Below are 22,929 nucleotides of genomic sequence, written 5' to 3'. Positions count from 1 at the left end.
AAACCAATATGCAAATTTCTACTCAGATACAGCTCTATAAACTGGTTTTCATAGGCAATATAGGGAAGCAAGTATTTCTAGGGTGTGTCAACTCCTCCCAATGTAGGTATGTAAAAGGGAAAACAGGAAATCTGTAGCATAAAGATGTGACAAAGTGATACTAATAATAGCAACAGAAAAACAGAATGTGTGAATAAAGCTTGCAATAGAAAGAAAAAAAGTGGTTTTAGCATTATTAAAAATGGAGAGGGTAGAACCATCAGGAAAGCAATGGAAAGCCCATCCAAGACAAGACGAAGCTTTAGAGAATGGAGAATCTGTTCTCCTCTCTTGAAGCTATACTACTGAGTGTAAACCACACAGCAGAGCTAGACACTTGGGTTACTGTGATTGTGCAGTCTGATGAAGGGTCTGGTGTGCTGGGCTCTGGTTGCTCCTGCTTCAGCCTGTGTATCATCTTCAGTAAAGCAACAGTTTCAACAGAACCCAAATGAGAATTAAGGTGCTGTCTAACAGGCACAACTAGCCTTTGGAGCTAGTGAGCTCATTCAGATCCCCTCAGGAATCTTGCTCTTCTATTCCAATTAAAAATGAGACAACTCTTTCAGTCAAGTTTTCCATCTAGCCCTCTTATTTTGTGCAATTTGCACATGGATAGTATCACAAAATCTGGTACTGCATTTTCCAGCAAATTTACTGCTCATTAAAATTATATATTTGAGCAAATGGAGATGGCAGAGTTCAAGTTTGTTTTCTCTTGCTTGTGATTCATCTGTAAGTACATAAATAAATGAGGCAGTCACAGGAGACTGTCATAGCTACCAGATGTAGTAATGTGGAAGAGTTTCTTAGTCTGGGCTAGTGGAGAAAGGATTGTAAAACTGGGTGATGAGAAGGAGAAATCCACCAAAATGCCAAAGTTCTCAGCTAGCAGGAGGTTGCAAACAATAAAAGAGTACTTTTTAAAATTAACATTGTCTGAAACACTTATATTGTACCACAAAGCTTTAAACAATTGTGACAACTGTCTTTGCTTTGTTAAAAATAAATTGTCCCTGACTTTTCTCACAAGTACTCCTGGAGTAACTACTGAAGTCAATGCAGTTGTATTCCAGACACATACCCTTCAGACTCCAGCCCTTTGACTGTGCTGTGTACATGGATGGAAACTTGCTCTTTTCTGAAAAGAAAAATGAAGCACATGACATGGAAAAGAAATGAGATGTTGCAAGAATGAGTTTTAAAGAAATGATTGACTAACCTTGAAAGAAACATCTGAATATAGGTTATTTAAAAGCATAAGGCTTCTGTGTTCCTCTGTCATACAATCACTTTGAGAGGGACTTTATCATGTAGGTGGATACTGGAAATTTTTTTCTTACGTTGGGTTCAAACACCTTGGGAAAGTTTCAGTCACATCGAGTCAAGTCCCAGACCAAGGGAAAAGGCACATTTTCTCCCTGTGACCTGACAAACCAACAAACAATAGGAGAGTCCTCCACTAAGTCCCCACAGTAGCCTCTGTTTGTCACAAGCTGGTTTTCATCAGGCTGCTGGCTGACAGTCAGCCGTACCACCTCCTCACCTTGCCACATGCCTCTCAGTCTGTGAGAAAGGGAGAATAAGCCATTTATGGTACAGTTTTCCAGGTTGTCTGAACACAACTGAGTTGGAGTAAAGGTGAATGGGTGCAAATAACAGCTACCTCACCTGGAGCCAATAAAGAAGCTGTACACATGACATAAATATACACTGAGGAGGAGTGGATGCCAGAGATACAGCTTGCAGTTCTCCCTCTCCAGCCTGTCTTGGCACACAGAGCCCTACTAGCACAGCATGTCCCTTCCACTGCACAAATGGCTCGAGAGAATTGTCCATACTTTCCACTTTCAAGACTGTTCAGAGGCCCTTTGTGCAATTCACGCAGCCATAGAACAATCAAAACAAATCTGTCCGTCTAACAGGGCTTTTACTCGTATGTGCCGCTTGCTCTTTGACTTCTTTTCTCCCTTGTTCATAGGTTCTGTGGGTTTTGTCCAACAAGTTGACATGCAACTGAATTTGGAATAGAAACATGTTTTGCAACTTCATGGTTACAGAACTGTTTATTGGACTATGACTTGATCTCCACAACTCTCTGGCATGAAACCAAGAGAGAGAACATCCGTGCATGCAGGTTGACAAGAAAAGAAGGAGGTTTTGCAACAGAAAGTCAGAGATGAAGAAAGAGGCAATCACAGAGAGAAGAAATTTAATATTGATTCAATTACTCGCATTTAAAGTTAAGAAAGAAGTAAAAACGATATTCATGTTGTCAGTTGCAGTGGTGGCCACTACCAGGTCTCTACCCTTTCTCTATGTGTACACAACTGTGAGATCAGTAGAAGCTATGTGTGCACATAAAAATGGCAAAATTTGAAAGTGAAGAGCTTTATCTAGCATTGGTTTAGATAACTAATACAAAGATAGACACTATAGTGTACAAGGAATAATGCCCACTGTAAAACTCAGTGAAAAATGTTTCCTGTGGAAAAAAAAAGAGAGATGTTTACATATCTGGAACTATTGACTTGAAAACAGGAAACAAAAAAGTTTTATACTGCAATAGTAAATTTAAACTGGCGGGTGTTTCATGACTATTTATAATGTGGCTCTGGGTTGTCTTATCCGAAGTATTCCACAACACTGTTTAAAAGTGATAGTACAGAATGGACTAGCTTGCCAAAAAAAAGGATAATATGTGTATCTTATATGGAGACACAGGATTTTGTTTTTCAATACAAGATAAAAATACTAGAGGCATTCCAATTCCCTATTGAAGACTGGGCATTTTGGAAGAGCAGCTTTTAAAGTAAAATTCAATGATAGTGAAAAAGCCTTGAAGGAAAGAAACATACGTGGAGGGAACAACAGCTAAAAAGAAAATGCTATCGCTTTTTTTATTAAACTATTTTTAGACAAATATAGGCAGAATTCTATGTTAAAAAAATCCCAAGACCAACATCCTTGGGTCTGCTAGAGCAAAGGCACACACATTTTCTAACTTGCCATCTTTAATTACAGTATAATATCTTTTGATGGCTCTTTACCTAGTTAAATGTAGGTAAATGCAGGAAATATACAATGACAACATGGAAAGATGAATAAAATTTGACTAAAGAAATAGAACTGGTGATTAAAAGTCATCCCAGTTCCGATGCTTATTGATAAGTTTGACTAGATGATCAATAACTATTCTGACATTCCAGTAACAGTCACTGCATGTCTAAACACCCTCCTCCAAATTTCTGGATCACAGATTCCCCTGAGACGCTAGCCCTAATTTGCCTCCAAGCTGACTTCCACAGCAGTTTATTCAAGGTCCATGATGTTGAAGTACAGGGCCATTCATGTCCACCTTCCCTCTCAAAGCCCTACCATAAACCTCAAGTGGTGGGAAGAGCCAATACAAGGCTACTGAGTAATATTAACTTTAAGGGAATAACCACTCTTCTGAGCTAAAGTGCAGCAAGGTACTGAAGTGCCCCCGCATGTCAGAATTTCATGATCAGAAAAAAAAGCACCATTTCAGTGCTCAAAAGAATATAAACTTTCAAATGACACTTCATTGAGGGAAGAATAGGTACTTGGTTCCCTCAAAGGCAGTTGCCAAATTAGCATAACCAAAAGTACATTGGTTGTTGAGTCACGTTTGATTCAGCAAAGATTACCTCTACTGAACTGATGGCATCATTCTAGTGTGGAGTTTATGCATTTACCCATCTACAGGAAACACTTCATGCTCCACAGGAGGAAGTGGGCATTCTTTTCCTTTCCCACTGCATCTCACGTAGATGTGTCTGAGAACATTTTCTGTGGTCTCCTTAATAGGGGTGTATGGATATGCATGCTATGTTCTGCCATGTGATTTCTCCCTCTTTCTATAACCATACTTATATAAATAGTACGGAATGCTGATTTTAAAAAAAAAAATCATCCATAAAGACACACTTCTTGTTTTAAAAACAGAGGCGAAAGCCACTGTCTTATTAGAAAAGAAAAAAATATCTGAAAACAGAGTATTTGTCCTCTGCCTACAAGACAGATCTGAACTGAACCTTATTTTCTAAGTAGCCAAGAAAACAAATCATATAAGAATTCAGACCTCTGACCACCTCTGAAGGGGAAAGCTAATGGAAACAGTACCTCACTGGGGACATTATTGCATATCATCACCTAACAGTGACCCTGAGGGAAATGAAACTGAAGAGAAATGGAGCAGCTGTGAGGGAGGTGGAACTGTTCTCATTTCTGAACCTGCAGCAGAATAGCTTAATTGAATATACAGTGCAGCAAAATGAATAAATACCTGAGGAAAAATATTTCAAAGCTTTGTAAAGGAACAACATGCAGATTGAGAGAAAGGCAAAGTCCTGCATTTCTAGTCATTTTTGATAAATGCAGGACACATAATGATTAGTCAGAAAAGGAAAAATTAGACAAGCCCATTAATTCAAGGGACTGCACATTCAGCAAAGCATTATGCCATGCAAGGAACATGCCATGGAGAGCTGAGCATCTGAAGTTCATTGAAAACTTTCTACAGAAGCCAAAATTTCTCAGAGGTACAAGCATTTCAGACACCTTTTATTTCTTTTTTTTCTGAAGTGGTTGGTTGCTGTAATTCACAATTTTCCTAGGCAGGAAAGCCTAGCCTGCAGCCTGCATAGTAATGCTGGCACACAGACTGTTCTGAGTGTTATGCAGAAAGGTGCTCAGCTGTGAGGCTGGTACCTGCACACAAGCTGTGTCACACAGCCTGTGCCACCAAAGCCAGCTCTTGCCAGTACTCTGTCAGTGCTGGTCAGCTGCTGAGAGTGTGATAGGAGGAAGAGCGCGGCTGGGGAAAGTCTGTGTGGCTGGGGGAAGATTAGGAAGCTTGTGGTTGGAATCCTAGTGCTGGTACAAAGTCCGTGCTAGCAGTCACCACCATGGCCAGGAGCCCTGGCAGCAGCTGATACCAAGAGCTCCAGCTTCCATCCTTGCCAGTGCCAGGGGCTGTTGCAGCAAGCAGTACCCAAGGTGAGATCTGTTTGGAAAACCCTGCCTCATGTAATATGTATTTCCATTTGATGTTTCCAGGCTACATTCAGGACAAAGCCTTTTTACTGAAAAAGCATCAAAATGTAATAACGCAAAGCACTCTTTTTATAGGTTTTGTAGTGCAAGCTTTAAAGGCCATAATTACCACAGAGTTTTTCTACTGAATTTAAATGCAGTCCTTAATTCTTACTCTGGGAGAATCCCGGGCCACAGGTGGCAAAGTGGCAGGACAGACCCCTGCCTGCAGGTGATGACAGACTATATGTGACCCTGAGCCACAGCCTGCAGCCCTGTTTGCAGCCCCACAAGGAGGTGGTTTTCCTCTCAACCGTTTTAAGCTGCTGTATACCTGACACAGTCACAGGGACCACTGGGGGCTTAATTTGTCTGCAGCACTGAGTTGCTCTGAGTGTGCACACACTTTTCACCAGAAATCCTGCCTCCCAGTTTCAACAGCAAACTGGGCTGGCTGTGCCACCAGAGGGGTCAGTGGGATCAGATAGGCAGAAGCTGAATTTGCCTTCATTCATTAGCCAAAAGAGGTTTCTGTAACAGCACACTGATGATACTGGGCCCATCTATTTCCCATATGACTATAAACCAAATCTTTGTCTCTTTTGACATCTCAAAACAGTCCTTAAATGCTTCCTTCTGTCATCCTAAGACCATTAACATTCATAGAGTGTTTTGAGATCCTGCAGAGAAGATGGGATGGAAGTGTCAAGTTTATTCGCTTATAAAGCCACGTATCACAACGGGACAAATCGGTGCTGCTCTCCCTGCCTCCTGGTGACTTCTTAGGGCACACAGAACTTGAAGGTGGCACCCTTGTGGGGTGGCAGAGCAAGCACAACAAGTATTATGTGTAGATGGCAAAATGGTTTTCCTCCTTAGTCCTGTGTTAAGTGCTCACTAAATGAGTTTGACTCTACAGACTCAAGGACGGCCAGCTCAGGTTGCTTCCTCCAATACTAATACGTAAACAAGTTACTCACTTGTTTTTTTCAGTTAATGTTATTCAGAGAGAGTAAAATGCTGTAGAGTGTTCATTCTGGTTCCAGTTGTGGGAATAGAGCATATATAATTACCGATGTGGGTAGCAGTCCATCTCATAGTCTTACTTATGCCAGTGAAGGATATTATCTCATTATATCAGCTTAGCAGTCTTCTTTCCCTGGAATTTGAAATAAGCAAGGCACATAAAGGGTTGATGAAACAACTAATTATAAGGGACATTATTTTAAAAATTGCACAGTAGTCAAAATCCATTAATGGACTGTTTTACATCATTAAACTACTTCCAAGAAAGTATCTAAGCTTTTTCAGCATAAATATTTCTACACTGAAAATGTAACTTGAACCTAACTCTGTGGTTAGCTATTTTTTGAATGAGCATAATATGTGCTTTCATTTATGACAGGGCAAAGATGAGTGAAATTTTTAACTTCATTATGTCTATCATCTGAAGTAATTTAGAAGATAGTCCTGCTACATGGAGACTCTTCTGCACTAGAATGCTAATAACGACTAATGTCTGGGGAAACAGAAAATAGAGCTGCTAGCAAGGACTTGTTTTAGCACATGTTTTAGGTTTTTTATTTGAATAGAAAGTGCTGTTCTCATTCAAAGGTTGAATACTTCTGGACATTCAGAAACTTCTCAGATGTGCTTTTTACATTACAATACCAATAAGCTTTGGTTTTGTTTTCCAGCTCTCAGTCCATCAACCCAACAGAACTTCAAGATTAACTTTTCTCTTTCTTGCTGATCAACTCCAGAAAGAAAAATTCTGCAAGGCTGAGCCCATCTTTTGTTGTATCTGTGAAACATTTTGGTCATCACTCAACTGCAAGCAGAACTGTGCTACCAGTCCTCTAGAAATATGGGAGCCAAAGAATCCTGCTCAATGGGACAGTAATATGTCCAAGGAGAAGAGAGATTGCTGCTGAGGAAGATGTAGACATAAGCCGATTACAGTAAGGTCACCTCATTTAGGAGCAACTCTATTCTTCACATAGCTACCAGAGTGGGCAAAAAGTACCTTTCCAACTTGATCCTTTCTTTGTCAGTTTATTTGTTCTTTCTGGGAGATGGAAAATGTGAAACATTTTGATGAACCCTTTGTTTCACCTTTCTTGGCAAGAAAAATATCCTGGTAGATCTCATACTTTGCACTGTGCAGCTAATATAAACAAACATATTTGGCAGAGTGAAGGGCAGAGAGTGAAAATGCCAGTGTTTGAGCAAGGATGCATGCAGTGATGGGAAAGCACGTTGCTCCCAGTATTGCATTCAGTATTGCAAACAGCCATAATTTCCTATCCCCCATCTCCATTTCTTGCATAAAATAGAGGGACTCTGCTTCCATAAATATGTATGACAATACAGATGCCTTTGGTGCTGGAGAGGGTAAGCCACATACAGTGGTTCTGCAGCACTCTTTGAAAAGTACAGTATTACAAGGTGATGGAGCCTGATCTGACCTCCAGAGTCTCTGACCCATTGCCTTGCAGGTTATGAGAGCTGTTGTCAGAGTAGTCAAATGCCTTCCGTGGCGCACAGGTCTCATGGCCTGAGCAGGGCTTCTCTGCCACATACGCCATGCACACATCCCACTGTACAAGGAATTTTTGAGACTCTGTTTGCAGCAGGAAACTCCTGAAAGAGCGGTACCTAGAAACTGAACTCACTTAAAACTAGTAACTTAACAGAACCCTTTCTGGGCAAGAGGAATGCACCTGTTACATCAGCACCCTGGGCCATATATATGTCAGTAGCTGGTTAACAAAACCCAGGCCCGGAAACAATGCTGCAGAGTGTATGGCTTTGTTAATGGGTTTGGTAGCAAGACCAATAAAGTTCATTGTTGAGTTTCCCAACAAATGGATTCCTTTGTGCTGCAGCTTTTTACATCAGCTTTTAACTAGACCTACCAGTTGTACTAGCCAAACTGAGGGCATGATCTTCCCATGAGGCGAAAAGGAGACCTCCGATACATCCCTAGAAGCACCCTTGGACTTCTGAAATGGTCGTCTTTGCCTACTGAACCCTTGTGTCCTCTCTTCCAGGAAAAGAACGTAAGAAAATCAAGGCAGAATGAGTTATGATTTTTTTTTAAAAAAAGATTCAGTCGAAATGTTGATTTTAAGGCTGAGGTGAGAAATAACAAATCCACTCTTCACTCACAGCGAGCAGTTGTATCAGTCAGGCCCTACCAGGCCAGCATACTGGCTCTGCTCAGCCCGACCTCTGAGGACTTCAGCCCCCAGCGGCACAGCAGATTCTGTCCCCACGCTCAGAGAAGAGTGTGGCGCAACCAGACGGTCCCTGCTGAGGGGGATACTGAGCAGGCTCAAGGGGTAGAAAGCAGATGGGGAAGAGGCAGAATGACTCCCAACAGGCAGCTTTTGAGCAAGAATCTTCTGTGTATGTGACCATGAACTGTCAAGAGCACAATTTGAAACTGTTTGACTGTGCTTCTCAAAGCAAACACTTGGAGCGGGCACAAATTATTAAACAGCTCCTTTTGATCCAGGAGCAGGCGAATTACAGACTCTTTCCCAGAGATGAGGAAGAATCCTGCTTGAAGCCGACCCATTCCCGTAGATCTGCAGCAACGCCCAGCGCAGAAGGACTAACACCCACATCATCGCACCGGTTTCCTGGCACGACCGAGCGAACGCCCACTCCGTTACCTCATTTATTTGGTTTTTTTTGCCGTGGTTGGGGGGAAATCTCCGCGGCCGCGCTCGGCCGGCGGGGCGGGGGCGGCCCCTGCGCTCGGGCCGGGCGGGCGCTGCGCTCCCCGCGGCGGCCTGGGGAGCTGCTGGGGGCCGGCTCCTGCCCAGGGGCGCGTCCCACCGACGCAAAACAAAAACCCAGGCACAGCGGGGCAGCCGGCAGCTTCTTTGCCCCCCCGGGGAAACGAAGCCGCAGGGTGGGGGGCGGCGCGGAGGCAGAGGAGGATTTAGGGGCGATGAGCGGAGCGCTCGGCCGCTCCTAAGTCGGCCGCGGACGGATGCGGCCGGAGCCGCGCAGCTTGCGCGGGTTCCCAGGCCCGGCCGGCCGGGTGGGCTTGCGCGGTACCTCGGGGCGAGGAGGTAGGGCCGGGGCTCCTCGCAGCCCTCCGGTAACTCGCCCACGAGTTTTGCTGCGAAAACAAAAGCAAAGCAAACAATTCCCTTCCCCCTAGCCCGAAAATAAAGCTCGGGCACCACCCGGGCTGGTCGAAAGGGCTCCATTGTCGTTTTTAAATGAGACATCTTTGCAACCGCTCGCCCCTCCCCGAGCCAGCGGGGAGCCGCCCGTATCCCTGGAAGCGAGAGGTAGCGGGGAACAAAAGGCAAACTCCGAAGTGACATTGAAAATAAAAGGGAGCTTTGGTTACCCCCAGGGAAAGGTCGAGGGGGAAAGGTCGCACGTACTCCCGGCGGCCGTGGGGGAGCGCCCCGGGCCCGGCCCCGAGGGCGCGGGAGGGCGCGGAGCCTCCGCCCCGCAGCGCGCCTGGGGCGGGTCGCAGCGCCCCCGGCCGCTCGCCGGGGCGGCCCGGGGGCGACGAGGGGCTTCGAGACCAAACCCGGGAGCAGCGGGCAACGCGCCCCGCTCCCCGCCGGCCGGAACCGGCCGCCAGAACGGGCTGCGGTAAATCCAGCCCTGGCGCCCGTCGCTCCGCTCGGCACCCGCGGGCACCCGCGCGGCTCCGCGCCCGGCCCGGCGGGACCCCAGAGCCCCCGGCGCCGGCGCGGCCGCGGGGCTGGCACCGCGGGGAAGCGGGGGGGCGGCGAGGAGAAGCACTTAAATACCGAGTTCCTTTTTGAAACACTTAGAGACGACAGGGTTGAGGGCTGTGAATGTGCGCGTAAATATGTACTCACGCTTAGCCACTGCCGGGGACACGCAGTAACCCCACACGTGTGTGTGTGTATAGGTGCGTCTGGGTACACACACAATAGCACCGAACTCCTGAGCTATCTAACGTAATATACTGATAACTGTATTTAAGCACTGATAGCAGTTCCCGGCAGGATTCCGTTTGTAGGTATAAACAGATAAAAAGTATTTACGTGTTTATATCTATGTAATAAATGCGTATGTTTTTAACTATCATTGTAGAACAACTTTTTACAAATCGTCTCAATGACCAAATTCCAAAAATCCTCCGCAGAAATCACCTGTGGTCTGGGTGTATCAAAGATGCTTCAGGGCGACGATGAGTCTTGTATGTGTGTGCTGACAGTGTCGAGGCGGTGACAGGTTACTCTCACATTACTGACATTAGGGAAGAAGACATTATATTAATTGCTAATAGATCATAATGACACATAAAACTAATAACGACCGCTCGTACATCTGCTCGAGCGATGCTGCTACCAGGCTGCTGGGGCATCCGTGCCTTGTAACAGCTTTTTCCAGCGGGTCCCCTCGCGGGGCAGCCGCGGAGGGGCGCGGTGTGGCCGTCGGGTCGAGGCGAGCCCCGGGGCCCCGCCACCCCCGCCCTGGCGCGGCGGCTGCGGGAGCCCTGCCCTGGCACCTCGTACCTGTCCCCACCCTGGAGTTCTCGGCCGGGAACGGCCCCGGCACAGGAAAGGACGGGGCGGAGGGGGAGGCTGCCGCCAGATTAGGGCAGGAGGTCTCAGCCGTCCGCCAAGAATTGGGCAAGGAGGGAAAAGAGCTGCAAGGAGGCAGCGCTGCCCTCGCACTGAGCCTTTCGAGTGGGGCCGCCGAGGGCTGGTGGCGAAGGGGCCCCCAAGAACCCCCAGATGCGAGATGCTCCACGCCCTGAACAGTTGGAGGAGCAGCTGTGCGTGTGCTGCGGAGGGGTGAGGATTTTCGCTTTAGCCTTTGGTAGTTTCACTTATTTTCTTACATTCCCACGCCAGGGGAAGAGATTTCGACCGATGTATTGCGGGATTTCTCCTACCCGAACGAGGTAACCAGGGCAGGGGAGCTTTCCCACGGCTGGGAATGGTCACCGTGAGGCACAGCGAGAGTTTCCCCTCCACGAATCCGCCCTACTCGGTCACCGCAGAAACCCTCGCTCCGTCCTCCCCGGCGTGGGCTCTGGGCACGGTGTGCTGAGCCATTTTGGTGGGGCTAGGAGGACAGGGGGTGTCATACAGCGACATGCGCAGAGTCGAGCGAGGAAGAGCTGCTGCAAGCTGCCTCAGCAGTTCGGACGGTCTTTCCTTTTTCCAGGCTTTGGGAGGGTCACTTAAACCTCTCCGTGGGTGTGCTGGGCTTGTGATGGAACTCGTCCCAGCTCTGCCCTGGATCCCTTATACTCAGGCTCCCTTTAACTCAGGCTCCGTTTGACGGCTGCCCCGCAGCAGGGCAGGCTGCTGGGCTTTGCGGGCCGGGCTGCGGGCCGCGGGGGCTCCGTGTGCCGGTGTCGGGGCGCTCACACACCCGGGAGCCGCCCCACGGCGGGGCAGCGAGAGCCTTATGTCCCCGTATCGAAAATTTAAGCCTAGAAAGTGTCTCTCTGGCTGAGAAGGAATTTGCCTGAGGGTTGCGTGGGACTCTTCCCCATTTCCCCTCCAAGCTCAGGTGCCCCGAGGGTTCCAGCCAGCCCAGCCGGCCGTTCACACCTAAGCACATGCTTAAGCGCTGCGCTAAATCGGGGCCGCGCTCCTGCACGGGCTCCGCGTGCGGAGGAACCGCGTGGGGACACCTCAGGAGCCGAAAGTGCCTAAGGGAGGCGAAAATCAATTAAGGGCAAGGAGCGAGTCAGGCGCCGGACCAGGCAGAAATGCCCCCCTGCCCCTGCCCGGCTCCCGGCCCTGTGAAACGGGTGCCAAGGCGGAGCTGTTGCCCTTCGGCGTCTCGGGCCGGCGGACCACATTTGATTCCCCTTGGGGAGGCACAGCAGCTCGCATGAAAAAGACATTGTTGTCTTTGGAGAGCCCTGTGCGCACTTTCAAAAGCTGATCCTTGAGTTCCCAGCCCCGGCAATCCAGTTGATGAGGAAACGCACTGCGGTCTTGGTGGCACCGTTTCCATTGGAATTGGCACCATTTGATTGACAAAGTCTCCCATTCTTCCACCTCTCGAGTGTTATCAAACGGATTGTGTGGGGTCAGAAGCTATTGAAGGGACGTCCGTGTAGCCGCATTCTGCAAACACTGGGTGAAGACCGTGCCTTTCTCATGAAAATGCTTCCACCAGGCAAAACGCATCTCATCTTCCCTGCTCTCCTCCTTAGCATTTCTTTTTAACTCGAGCGTTTTACTAAGCAGCATCACCAGGTAAACGGACACATCCCCAGAGGCAGCCCAGGCAGGACCCCGCGGGGCGGCAGCTCCCCCCGGGCTGCGGGGGGACAGCTCTGGCAGCGAATCTTGGGTGGAGGGCTTGGAAGTGAAGGGTGAGCGGACGGGTCAGGGTAGCAGCGAAGTTTTCTCGCCACTTGTCCGCGGTTTGAGTCGCCCCGTTGTAGTTCATTTGGGGCGGGAAAGGAGGAGCAGAGACTGACCTACTTCCTTTTCATTAGGTCGACGTAGCGGGTCTAAAAAGTGCTACCGGGACCTTGCGCGGGTAGCTGCGCCTATATGCGCGTCGGTGTAGTTCTAAATCAGCGGTCAGACCTACAGAGAGAGTTTCAGGCTGCTCCCCTGCAGAGCGGGAATTAAGACCTCTCGCCTTAACTTCGAAGACCCCTCGCAGAGTCAAGGTTGGACTCCCTCGGGTTAATCTAATTGAGGAAGTTTTTGGAAGCGACCTAAGCCGGGGGATGAACTCTCCCGGCTGTGGAAGGGGTCGTTCCGGCGGCGCCCCCGGGACGGCGAAGAGGGGGGCGCCCCTTCCCCCTCCGCTCCCCGGCGGCCCCGGCCCCCCGGCTGCCCCGCATCGCAGTCCCCGGAGAGAAACCGAGTCGCTGGTCCTGCCACACAGACCGCGCGGTCAGTCGCTGTCGTTCCTCTCTGATTTGAGACGATCGCAGCATCATTTTGGTGGATCTTGTGGTTTTAAAGTTGTTGGGTTTTTTTTTTTCTTTTTTTAATCTCCATCCACACCCTCTTTTTAAAGGCTAATAAAACAGGCACGGAGCTGATGTGCCTGAGAAATATTGGAGGAGGGGGAACAACGACCAACAGATGACAGACCGCCAAGGCAAGGCCGAGTGTCTCTCTCTGTAGGAGTAAAACCAAAGATCACATTGAACAACCCGCGCAGAAGGGCAGGGGGTTGGAGGGGGGGCGGGGGAAGCGGGGTAAGATATATTCCAGGGATCTGGAAAAACAAGATCTAAAGATCTGGAAAGAAAAGAATAAAGAAAAGAAGCAAAAGCAGCCGCCTTCCTAGCCCAAATTCGCTCTCCCCTGCCTTTGGTTACCCAGCAGACTCACAACAAGCCCGCTTCGGAATATTCAGCCTTGAGGAAGCTGGTGCCGAAAGAGGCAGCTGAGGTGATGTAGGAAAGCTGGAGGCCTGATTGAAGGAAAGTTCCCCCGATTATATTTGTGTGGAAAGGCTCACCTCTTGCAGAGCTCTAAAGTGTAATCAAGGCTAAGGCTTACACTTGAAGGATGTTAACTCTCATACGGGAACCTACTTTCTCCTAAACGGTTTCTTGCCTAGTGAATGAGAGCCTCCCAATTGAAGCAAAACGATCCTTATGTACTAATATCAAGCACAGTCACAAAGCGACTGGCTATTTATTCTGCCACTTTAGACAAAGATATTTTGTTATTCCCGGGTAGCAAGTGCACTTTTGCATTTTTAAGCACGAACCAACCGAGCACAAACATATTTACAAGTGCAATTACTGAATAGTTACTTGACACTTCAAAGTCACTGGGTTAACTGTACCTTTGCTGTAACGTTCTTAATATTCGGGTAATCGCTGCCTTAAATTGGGTTTGCCAGGGCCGTAGGCCGGGGTGTGAAACACTCGGGAGGTTTCCCTCCTCCGCTGGGGAACACCCCGAAATGTAAGCTTTGGAGACACTGGACAACTTGGAAGATTTCTTCAAACACCCGAGCGACATCAGCTGCTGGCTGTTCGTACGTGTATGTGGCTGTGAACGGGCTCGCTTTTGTTTTGACACCGGATCCGAGACGAGATCCCAAAGTGCCAGAAATTGCAGTTTATTCAAAACTGCAAGGAATTCATTGGCAAGGTGATGTAGCAGATGACCTGAGAGGTCTTCTCCTTCCAACTCCCGTACTGTATAAATAACCTTAGAAAGCAGCTTCAGGTTCAGAGGGACCATGAGAGCCTGTAACAGTCCTTGCTTTTGAGAGTAACAAGGAACATTTTGCACTATTTTCAGTCTCTGCCGCAGGCAATTAAATTATTGCTAGTTTTCGCAGACTTACATCTTTCACCTCTCCCTGGGGTTTGCTGGGTTTGCTAGGATTTTTTGTTTGGTTGTTTGTTTCTTAAAAAAAAAAAGAAAAAAAGCCTAGGTGGATGCAATTTATGGATTTAGGGAGACAAACGATCCTCGCACTAGGGGTCTCGCACTGGGGGGCTTAGCAGACATAGAGAAGGTTCCCGAGATGCTAAATCCCAAGTGCTGCTCAGCCACCAGCCGGCCAGGGTACCTGAGAAGCCGGTGCGGGGAGTGCGGAGCGCTGGGAGCGGTGGCCCAGAGTGGAACGTCAGCCCTGCGGAGATCTGCCCTCCCGGGGCTCCCTCCAGACCAAACTTGGTGAGGAGAGGACTCTGTCCTTTTGCTCACCGGCGTTCAGCCCCGTCTCCCCAGCTCTCACAAAAGCCGGGCTGACAGCCTTGCCACCCGGGAGCTGGGTTTGAATCCTTTCACCCAGACAAATGGGGGTGTCTTCGCCTTGCCTTCCATTTCCCGTCCATGATATTGCCACCCCCGAGAAAAACAGAATGAGTTGTTCTGATGGGGTCTCTCTTTCCCCTCCTCCCTCTCTCTCTTTCTCTCTCTTTTTAAAACAAAAAAAAAAAAAAAAAAGAAGAAAAAAAATCCTGACAAGTAAAACTTAAAGGTGTTTACCTTGTCATCAGCATGTAAGCTAATTATCTTGGGCAAGATGTAGGCTTCTATTGTCTTGTTGCTTTAGTGCCTATGCCCCGCCTCTGGTGGCAGCCTAAAACCTGGCGTCTGGCTAAAACAAACGAAAGGCAGCCCTGAGCCTCCACTCAATCCAATTAAGGCGGACTTCGTCCACTCGGTTACGTGTACATCCAACAAGATCGGCGTTAAGGCAACACCAGAATATTTGGCAAGGAAAAAAAAAAAAAAAAGATTTGCCTCCCCTTCCTTTTTTTTTTTTTTTTCCCCCAGCCGCCGAATCATGTCGATGAGCCCAAAGCATACGACTCCTTTCTCAGTGTCTGACATCTTGAGTCCTTTGGAGGAAAGCTACAAGAAAGTGGGCATGGAGGGCAGTAACTTGGGGGCTCCCCTGTCAGCCTACAGACAGTCTCAGGTTTCGCAGCCGGCCATGCAGCAGCACCCCATGGGCCACAACGGAGCGGTGACTGCCGCCTACCATATGACAGCGGCAGGGGTCCCCCAGCTCTCCCATGCCGCGATGGGGGGCTACTGCAACGGGAACCTGGGCAACATGAGCGAGCTCCCGCCTTACCAGGACACCATGCGGAACGGCGCTTCGGCCACAGGCTGGTACGGCACCAACCCGGACCCCCGCTTCTCCTCAAGTAAGTCAGCCCGGGGCTGGGGGACCGGCGGGGGGTGGCCGCGCGCCTGCCCCTCGGCACCGCGGGCGAAGGGGGCTCCGGCCAGGGCAGGAGCGGGTCCGGATCCCGGCCGACACCCCCGTCCGCCCCCACAATTCCTCCTCCCGCCCGCGGATCGCGCCCGGTCCCTCCTCCCCCGGCCGGTTTCGCGGCGGTCTCCCGGGGCTGCTTTTCGGGGCGAGGCGGCGGGGAGCCCCGCGGCGGCGGGGAGCGGGAGCCCCGGGGTCGCCGTCCAGCGAGACGGGAGCGGCGCGGCCCGGGGTCCCGGGAGGGAGCCGGCGTGCCCGCCCGCTCCCGCTGCGCCCGGCGCCGGGCGGGAGAGAGGGAAGCGGGAGCCGCGGGAGCCGCGTCCCGGGAGGCGCGGGGGCGAAGCGGGTGAGTCCGCCCCGGCCGGCGCCGGCGAAGCCCCCGTTCCCGGCCGCTCCCGCCGCGCCGTCACATCGGGTGCCCGCTCGGGTCCCGCTGCCCGGGCAAGGGAGAGCGGTCGCCTTTATTCACCGGGGCCGAGCGAGAAGGGCGGGGGGACCCCGGTGCCCGCCGCTCGTTGTCGGGGAGCGGGGGCGCCCCGAGGCCCCGGCGGGGCTGCCGGGAGGCGCGGGAGCGCGGGGCCCCGCTCGGGCCGAGCCGCCTAACCCGTGCCGCCTTCTCCCTTGCAGTCTCCCGCTTCATGGCGCCGTCCTCGGGCATGAACATGGGCGGCATGGGCAGCCTCGGCTCCCTGGGAGACGTGAGCAAGAGCATGGCCCCGCTCCAGAGCACGCCGCGGAGGAAACGGAGGGTCCTTTTCTCCCAGGCCCAGGTTTACGAGCTGGAGAGACGTTTCAAGCAGCAGAAATACCTCTCCGCCCCGGAGAGGGAACATTTAGCCAGCATGATACACCTCACCCCGACTCAGGTCAAAATCTGGTTCCAGAACCACCGCTACAAGATGAAACGCCAAGCCAAAGACAAGGCTGCGCAGCAGCAGATGCAACAGGAGAACGGCTCTTGCCAGCAGCAGCAGTCTCCCAGAAGGGTGGCGGTGCCAGTGCTTGTAAAGGATGGGAAGCCCTGCCAAGCAGGCTCCAACACACCCACGGCAGCCATCCAGAGCCATCAGCAGCAGGCAGCCACGACGATCGCGGTGGCTACCAATGGCAGCAGCCTCGGACAGCATCAGAGCCACCAGACAAACAGTGCGGGGCAGTCTCCAGACATGGGACAGCACTCGACCAGCCCTTCCTCTCTGCAGAGCCAAGTCTCCAGTTTGTCTCACCTAAACTCTTCTACTTCTGACTATGGCACTGCCATGTCTTGCTCCACCTTGCTATACGGTAGGACCTGGTGAAAGGATTAAACAAAGCAAAAGAAAAGAAAAAAAAAAAGAAAAAAAAAGAAAGAAAAAAGAGAGCAGATTTTCCCAGTCACACAAACCTCTGTCCTGTCCAAACTACTGGGTGTTTTTCTTTTCTTTTCTTTTCTTTTTTTTTTTTTCTCTTTTCTTCCCCGTTTTACTGAGTGATTTTCTGAGGACCTCTAAAAGAGAGAGACAGACTTTTTTGTTTGGTTTTGGGTTGGTTTTTTTTTTAACTCTTGATAGTTTTGGGTCTTTCTTTTGTCTTTCTTTTTTTTTTTCCCCAAGGTTGTTGTATGGGGTGTTAAAAACATTCTGACTAATAACTACGGAACAGTCTGCAGAAAGGGGACCATCATTAGACGTGGTCCGAAGGCTTGGATTTCAGATATACACTTTGCCAGCGTCTAGGACTTGCATGTAAATATAGAGATTTTGGGGGATGGGATGGTTTTCCCCAAGAAAACGCATTCGCGTCACCCAAACACAAGAAGCAGCTTCCCCCTCCCCGGGTCTCCTCTCCCAGCCCGCCGCCAGGGCCAGCGGACGGAGACGTGGAGTCATCAAAGGCTTGGCTTTTATTTTCCTCCTTACGTTTGATGTGAACCTGTAGCTGTATAATGCTGTCAAAAGTTGGACTAAACCCATAGTTTCTAGTAGCCTGTATATTTTGTTGTAAAAAGAAAAAGAAAAAAAAATACAATCAACCAAACCAACCCCCACCTTTTTTATGGACACTGATCGCCCCGTCGTAAATCCTCTGGCAGTTTGTTATTTGCGCACGCCGCCTTTTTCTGTTGTAACTTATGTAGATATTTGGCTTAAATATAGTTCTTAAGAAGCTTCTAATAAATTATACACATTACGGATATTCTTTTTTTTTTTATTTCACTTTGGTTGCCCCTCCCTTCCCTGCATCTCTTTTTTTTTTCCTTTTTTTTTTTTTTTTTTCCCTTGATGGAAAAACAACCCGGGATGCTGCCAAACCCTGAAAAGCCCCTGCCTCTCCCAGGACCCGGACCCTGTTCTCAAAGGGGAACTGCGCAAGGGAGTTAACGGGATATGGGATCAGTCAGAGTGCAGAAGTGACAAGCAAACGCGTGAGATTCACAAACTCGAGAACGAAGGGATCGAGTCGAAATTCACTAGCCCGATTATTGGGGGGCGGGGGGTACCTTAGAGACTTTTTGCTAGAGAAAGCAAAGTATTCCGGGTGTAGACACGCAAATGCCGAAAGCTTGGAGGAGAAAGAAGGTAAAAGTCCAACGTCACTAGAACCAAAATAACAAAGACTCTGCTGACATTATAGAAGACACGGTCGATTTAAAATGTGTCCAGTTCTAATACCTTGTAAAAAAATTAATTTCTACCAAGGTTTACTCTGTACTTGTATTTTAAGGGAAGTACAGTCACCTTATTTATAACCGAAATTAAAAGATAGTTTATTGTGTACGACATGTAGTTTGAATTAACTTTCTTTATCAGGCTGTATTTAATTTTGTGCACGTCCCCACCTCTGCAAGCTCATCCGCGCTCACACGACCGCGCAGTTTCTCCTGCTCACGTCCCCCCCCGCCCAGGCGAGAGGTCGGGCTGCAGGTTACAGCTCAGTTTAACGGGATTGGAGGTTGTTTTTTTTTTGGTTTTCTTCTGTAGCGATTTGGGAAGCTTCTAACGAGGGGAAAGTGCGTGTGCGAGCCCGCGGGTGTGTGCGCACGGGTGCGCGCGGATGCGCGGGAGCGCGCCTGGCTGAGACACCGAGGGGCGCTTCGAGGGAAGGCAAATATGGGTAATTCAAGACAATTAGATATTAACTTTCTTGTAAATATATAAAGCGTATCAAGTTAAGCAGATCGTATCGGACAAGCCCGAAATACACGTAATTCGCTGTTTCTCGGGTCCCAAATGTCCCTATTGTGAGTGTTAATAAAATAAGAAGCCCCCCGTCCTAAAACACCTCGTGGTGTGTTTTCTTTCGCATCTGCTGCTTGGTTTCGGGTTTTCTTTTTCTCCAAATCCCCTCGGTTAAACCACGGAAGCGAATCGTAGTCATTGAAAGACCTCTGAACCACAGAGGTATAATGAAATGCTGATATTTTTGAAGAGAAAGCAAGCAGCTTGCCCGGGATGGAAACAACCCAATCTCCAGTTTAAGTAGCAGCTTTTGAAAGCTCCAGTCTTTTATTTATACAAGATAGTCGGTGTTACTCGGGCACCAAGTGCTAGTTTGGATGGAGAATAAGGGAAATAGACAGAAAGAGATAGAGGAAGAAAAAAAAGATTATCGGATTCTTTCTGCCACCCCCCTCCTTTTATTCCTAACTAGAGAACATCACGTGTGTCAACAGGAATTTCGAGACCTTTCATTCTTTATATTATGTCCTGCTTTACACAGTGACATTCTCAAGTAACCCAAAGAATATATATTTCTTTTTTTTTTTTTACGGAAAATATTCATTTCAGAGCTATAACATTATGTTAAGCATGGCGGGCTGTGGGGGGTGGGGACGGGGGGTCTGGAGCTTAGTGTTGTTATTTCTGATAAAAGAAGAAAGTGTTGGAAATTCCTGGTCCGTGGCACAGCGCTACCAATTCCCGCGAAGGGAGCGAGAGCAGGGTTAACTCTAAGGATTTTTAAAAATAGGCTTAGTTTCTCCCAGAATTAATATACAAGACCGAAGGGGAAAATGCTGTGGTTAAGTCGACATTTCCCCTTCAAATGTAATTAATGCCTGCAGCCTTTCAAACAGAGGAACGTTCACAAGTGGGGAACACCGAAAGGCATCAATACAGTCGAGAAATATTGTCCCCCCGCCCCGTCCCAATATTGGAGTTAGCATGTTCGATAGAGATCCAGCCAGTGACTTTTCATTATAGACTTCGGGGGAAATAAATGAATTTTGTTGTGTCTCGACAACCTCATAAACACATATTTGGTGGTGGGTGTAATTACTGTAATGGATTATTATGTACACTGACTTATCTTTCTTAAACTAGATCTAGTTTCGATTAAATAAACTCGTTTCCACTTTGTCTGATGTCGGCTTAGTTTAAAGTCTGTTTACTTGTTCCACAGAAAGGTGAATTCATCTCTTTATTAAGCACTAGAGACCGAGCAAACACAGTTCAAACTGTATTTACATATCAATCAGGAGAAATGCAAACAAACTGCTCTTTAACAATTTTATAGAGTTTTTTATGACATTGTGTTATTGCCTTTTATCATAAATGTATTTGTTATGCCTTGACGGGGATGAAGATATTGGAGGGGGGGGTGTAAATACATTTTAATCTCCAGTCTCCCACGAGAACACTCACGAGAACTTAGTCACTGTATAGCTTTTCTAAATTAAAATATGTGCCACCTTCTAAATGCCTACTTCTTCCAATACACTGATTTTCAGTCTCCCGGTAATCAATGCAGAACTTGGGTAATGGGATGGCGGGGGCGGGGGGCAGCACTATTCAAATCTGAAATTATGGAAGAAGTGCACGTTTCCCAATATAACAGCTCCGTTATCGACGTCCGACGGTGGGCACCCTGTATTTTGAGAGATCAAGGGATCTAGTGAAGAATGGCTATTCCCTCACACTCCCACACTCCCTGGCACAGCCTGTAAATGCAGGAGAATCGCGCAGGGCATTTTTTCCTGCTGTAAATAGGAGTTCACGCTTGAGTGCCATGAAGTGTGCGTGTAGTGGCACAGCAGGCTGTGGAAAAAAAAAAAAAACCAACAAAAAAAACCCCACACAACCCAACAAAAAAAAAACCCATAACCACCACCACCACTACCACCGCCACGACAACAGCAACGATGGCAAAAAGCTTCTTCATATTTGCTGTTCGATGTCAAAACAGGTTGTAGGGTGGGTTGTGTTTTTTTGTTGTTGTTGCTTGTTTCACAGCAGCTTGTTAGCAACAGGGATGCTCGGGAGGAGAGGCTGGAGGAGGCAGCAGTGCCGGGGCCTGCACCGAGCGCTGCTGCTCCCCCGGCAGCGGGAGAACCGAGCAGCGAGGGGTTGTTTCCGTACCTACCGTGGGAGAAAAAAACGATGGGGAGCTGATCTAAAAGTATATTGCCTGCATCTCGGTGCAAATGGCAGCGCAGGGCCCTGAGACAGTGCTCAGAGTGCAGGTCCCAAACTGTGTAATCTGAGACAGCTCTGAGATGACTCCGAGAGAAGTTGCCACGGCGGGGGGAGAAGTATTTTAGGAGTTTTGTGGAGGACCGCAGGTAGAGAGGCCTCGCTGGGAAGGCAGCCCCGGTCCAACTTGTCGTGACGGCTGCTTGTACAAAAGGGACCTAGAGGTAAAGACTGAGTGACTTCTGAAGAATTTCAGTCCTTTCATGGCCGTGTCGGGAGCAAAGCTGAGAAATATTTTTTTTTTCTGCCTGACCCGTTGTTCCTCTCATGATCCCCTTCGCGGGGGGGGGTAGGGGGGGACACCCTCCAAACCCTAAGTAAATGGTAATACTGTCTATATGTATCAAATGTGTCCAGAGATCTGACCCAGTACGACTGTTCCTATGAGGTAGGGAGATGGCAAAGTGGTGAATAATATGAAATGACTTTTAAAATTTTTTTTGTTTTCCCCTGGCTGCAAGCACATTAGGGAGCAGGTAAGGTCAAAGTTTTCTATATCCTATGTCTTTCTCTCGAAGGCTTCTGGTCAGCTATATAAATAAGATGGTGAATAACATGTATTGATGCAAAAAGAATCTGAAATTCGTTTTGATGCCGAAAACAATTTATTATTGAAGAAAAATTCTTGGGAAACCTAGAGTTGAAAACGTTAACTAGGATATTTAATCTTGATATAAAGATTTTTGTTAGGGGGAGGAGGAAGAAGGAAATCGGTTATTTTTTTTTTTTTACAATGACACAGACATTAAGAAGCAAAGACTTTTATAAACTGTATAACGCATTACCTAAGAGAGATATTATGAATCTGCTGTCCTCAGCTGGTGTACAGAATTTGAGGAGGAAAAAAAAGCATATTCTAGAAATATTTACTAAGTGACTAACAATATTTAGGTCTGTTTTTTTTACTGGCTAGTTCCATATATCACATTAAAACCCAAATCTGAATAAGATGGTTGCTATTTTCTGAGTTATATATCTATTTTGCAAACACAGTGGGACTTCCCGAGCAATTTTAAATTAGTTTGCAGGTTGTGTTTCTTTAGCAAGCGAATATACATAGCTGAATTTAGTGAAAGTATAAAACTTACTGCATTCATTCTGTAAGAACTACCCATATCATTCTGAATAGAGCATCCTCAATATTTAAAGTGTACAGAAAAATAATAAAGCACATGTACACATGGAGTTGAGGATTCTTTTGGATGTGTGTGTTTGTTTGGCGCTGTTTGGTTGGTTTTTTTAGTTTGTTTTTTTTTTTTTTTTAAATAGAAGTATAGTTGCGGTGCTTAGAAAACTAAGCAAGGTATGAGATCATCACTTCTATCTGCTTCGGTGGATTTCACCGGAGTTTTTCTCCTCGATCAAGTAAATTTGGGCAAGTAATAACGTGATAGAAGGCGACAAACTTACACACACCTGGGATCTTGGAGGGAACAGACTTTTTTGCTTCATATCAAAGGTGTTGCTGAAGTGGCCGAGTTCATGTCAGTGTGTTACTGACCTAATAATGTGACACTAGGACACGGTTCGTTTGGAGTTTCTCTCGGTGCTTTTGTTCCTTAAAGTTTTGTTGCCGGTTTTCTCAGAGGAGCTCTTAAAAATAGTACTTCTTTTCTTTTTTTTTCTTGAGCATCTTGTTCTGAGTTTTTGCTCTTAACCTGCCCGTTACTTCAGAAACCACGGTGGCTGCTGC

The 22,929-nt window shown here is 48.0% G+C and overlaps 2 protein-coding genes across 3 annotated transcripts in view; both read left to right on the top strand.

The window, feature by feature from the left end:
• Positions 1-22,929, top strand: part of MBIP (MAP3K12 binding inhibitory protein 1) — a 177,010-nt gene that overhangs the window by 34,262 nt on the left and 119,819 nt on the right. The gene's annotated exons all lie outside the window — the stretch shown is intronic.
• NKX2-1 (NK2 homeobox 1) lies at positions 10,815-18,618 on the top strand. 2 transcript variants are annotated; one of them, XM_069858459.1, is made up of 3 exons: positions 10,815-10,926; positions 15,342-15,718; positions 16,414-18,618. In XM_069858459.1, the coding sequence occupies exons 2-3, from the start codon at positions 15,352-15,354 to the stop codon at positions 17,082-17,084; spliced, it is 1,038 nt and encodes a 345-aa protein (XP_069714560.1). In that variant the 5' UTR covers positions 10,815-10,926; positions 15,342-15,351; the 3' UTR covers positions 17,085-18,618. The 2 variants fall into 2 exon arrangements, with proteins under 2 accessions (XP_069714560.1, XP_069714559.1); XM_069858458.1 differs by having other exon boundaries at positions 10,821-10,901.

This window comes from Phaenicophaeus curvirostris, chromosome 5 (assembly GCF_032191515.1).
Source record: "Phaenicophaeus curvirostris isolate KB17595 chromosome 5, BPBGC_Pcur_1.0, whole genome shotgun sequence".
Taxonomy (NCBI): Eukaryota; Metazoa; Chordata; class Aves; order Cuculiformes; family Cuculidae; genus Phaenicophaeus; species Phaenicophaeus curvirostris.
The sequence above is the reverse complement of the archived record's forward strand: the minus strand, read 5'-3'. Positions and strand labels throughout refer to the sequence as shown.